Source organism: Myotis lucifugus, unplaced genomic scaffold, assembly GCF_000147115.1.
Source record: "Myotis lucifugus unplaced genomic scaffold, Myoluc2.0 scaffold_1080, whole genome shotgun sequence".
Taxonomy (NCBI): domain Eukaryota; kingdom Metazoa; phylum Chordata; class Mammalia; order Chiroptera; family Vespertilionidae; genus Myotis; species Myotis lucifugus.
In genome coordinates this window covers 6362-8807 of record NW_005872128.1, presented here as the reverse complement: position 1 = coordinate 8807, position 2446 = coordinate 6362, and the positions used below count along the sequence as shown (strand labels likewise).

Sequence of the window (2446 nt, the reverse complement as noted above, 5' to 3'; positions counted from 1 at the left end):
ATGTCCTTTCTCTTTCTGTCCACCCTGAAGGCCATGCTTCTTCTCCTCTCTGTGCTGGTCCTGCTCACACAGCCTCCATTGTCAGGGGAAGCAGAAGTGACGATCCTTCCCCAGAAACCTTTGATTGATGACTGCACCCTGGTCACGTGTAGCCCTGTGGAGAATGGCCTGCCTGGTCGTGATGGACGAGATGAGAAAGACAGCCCCTGGGGCGAGAAGGGGGATCCAGGTAGAGCTGAGACCATGGCTTGTCCTGGTGGGCATGGGTGGGCACTGGAATCGTAACCAACTCAGCAAGTCTGGATATTCTGCCGTGGAAGCCCTGGAAATGGAAGCCCACCTCCTTGGGAAGAAGTCCCCTAGACATTCAGTCCACCTAAAGCACCTCGTTACCAGTTGGCAAATGACAGGCTGCCCTGAGCCCTGTCATTCCCCTCCCCTAGCTGTCAGGATTCCTCCCCTAGGGTCTTCTGATTCTTCTCACCCCAAGAATGAGGAAATCATGAGTAAATGACTGGTCTTTGGGGCCCTGTAGAACCAAGCTGCGGCACTTATAGTTGTTCATGTGGTTGAATGATTTCTGTGCAGTGTGTGAAATATCTAACTAAATTCTACTGCATGAGAGGTGGGCAAAGATGAGGCCCTGTGGCCCCACACTCAGGCCTGATCAAAAGGATTTACCTAAATACACTACGGAGAGGAGGAAAAGGAGCTCATTTTTTATAACTGGACATTTGTAGCTTTTGACCTCACCGATTTTGCCCACCACCAAGCTCCCATTTTATGTAACCACCAATAATCTGACCTCTGCATTTAAGGGTTCAGATTCTTTGTTTTGTTTTTATAATCCAGATGTAAGTGAGATCATACTGTCTCTGTCTTAATTTGTATGACTTATGGCACTTAGCATAATTTCTTCAAGATCCATTCTTGTTGTGGCAAATGGTAGGATTTTTTTTTTGTGGCTGAATAATATTCTAGTGTATGTGTGTGACATTTTTATCTATTATGAACACTATTAGGTTGTTTGTACCTCTTGGCTACTGTAAAAAAAATGTTGCAATAAACATGAGGGTATGGATATCTTTTCAAATTAGTGTTTTATTTCCTTTGGGTAAAACCCAGAAGTGGTATTTCCTGGATCATACTTTTTTTAATTATCTTTTTAATGTCTTAAGGAAACTTCCTATTGGTCCCCATAGTGGCTGCACCAATTTACAATCCCACCAACAGTGCATAGGGGTTCTTCTTCTCCACATCCTCACCAATACTTGAGATCTTTTGTGTTTTTCATAGTCGCCATTCTAGGAGGGGTGAGATGATATCTCATGGGTTTAATTTGCATTTCCCTGGTGACTTATGTCAGGGAGCATTTCTGATATAAAGTTTGGTCCTAGGAAGGGGAAAGCAATGAGTCCATGGCCAAGGTAAAAGCTGGCAGATCCCCTGCTGTAAATCCTCAGCCTTGGGACAGGGAAAGTGCACTGTATGGAAATCAGACAGTTCTTGGCTTGACCGCCCCCTCCAGCTCTGGCAGGCCTGTTTCCTGACCTAAGGATACTCAGCATGCCAGTGAAGCCAGGCCATCACCACTGGCAGGCCTTGCTGCGGCCTTTGCCCCCCGCACTCCCAGCTCTGGAGGACCCAGAGAGTGGGGTGCACAGGCCCCCAGTTCTCTTTCTCCAGGTGGAGCTGAGGAAATCATCCAGAGTGCAGACACTCTCAACAGCCTTTGTCTCAATCTGTTCCTTCCTCAGGAGAAGTGGGTGCCCCAGACGTGCAGGGTTCTGCAGGAACAAGAGGCCCCCCAGGTCCCAAAGGAGAGAAAGGTGCCCCTGGTGAGTGTGGAGACCCTGGGAGTGCAGGGGAAGCAGGTGAGTGATGGGAAAAGCTGGGGCGGGCCTTCGGTCCTCCTGTGTCCACCTGAAGCTGCGGAGGCCTGTCCCTCCCCTGTAACCCGCCAGCTCAGAGTTGCAACACTGGGCCTTGGGGAGTCTGTGCAAGAAGGTGCCTCACTGGGCTTGAGCTCTGTAACTGGGGAGAGTGCGGTGTGAGCAGCAGGGACAGTCCGCATCCTGGAAGGCCGGGTGCTGGGTGATGGGACAGTAGTCTACAGAGAGGGTGTGTGACTGGCTATGGGACAGACTGTACATGGGAGGGTGTATTGCTGGACAATAGCACAGCCCATATGCTGGGAGGGGGAAATGCGGGAAAATGTGTGCTGAGCTCACCCTCCTCTTCTTGTCTGATCTCAGCCCCTGCAGGACCCATGGGTATACCGGGAATTTCTAGGTGCCAGGGGGCTTCTCAGGACCGAATGTGGGACAGAGGTGATCCTGGGTCCAGAGGAGAAAAGGGAGAGAGTGGGCTAACAGGTAAGGTCACCCTTTCTTTAGCTCTGGGCACCCCACTTAAGGTTGCAGAGGGAGGAAGGCCTTCTAGGTCA

At 50.2% G+C, this 2446-nt stretch overlaps 1 protein-coding gene across 1 annotated transcript in view; it reads left to right on the top strand.

Moving 5' to 3' along the window:
- The window catches only part of LOC106695313 (pulmonary surfactant-associated protein D-like), a 5927-nt gene continuing 3481 nt past the window's right edge, over positions 1 to 2446 (top strand). The window contains exons 1-3 of the mRNA XM_023747976.1: positions 1 to 229; positions 1687 to 1874; positions 2256 to 2340. Coding sequence (XP_023603744.1) covers positions 1 to 229; positions 1687 to 1874; positions 2256 to 2340 — 502 coding nt within the window. The remainder of the gene's footprint in view (positions 230 to 1686; positions 1875 to 2255; positions 2341 to 2446) is intronic.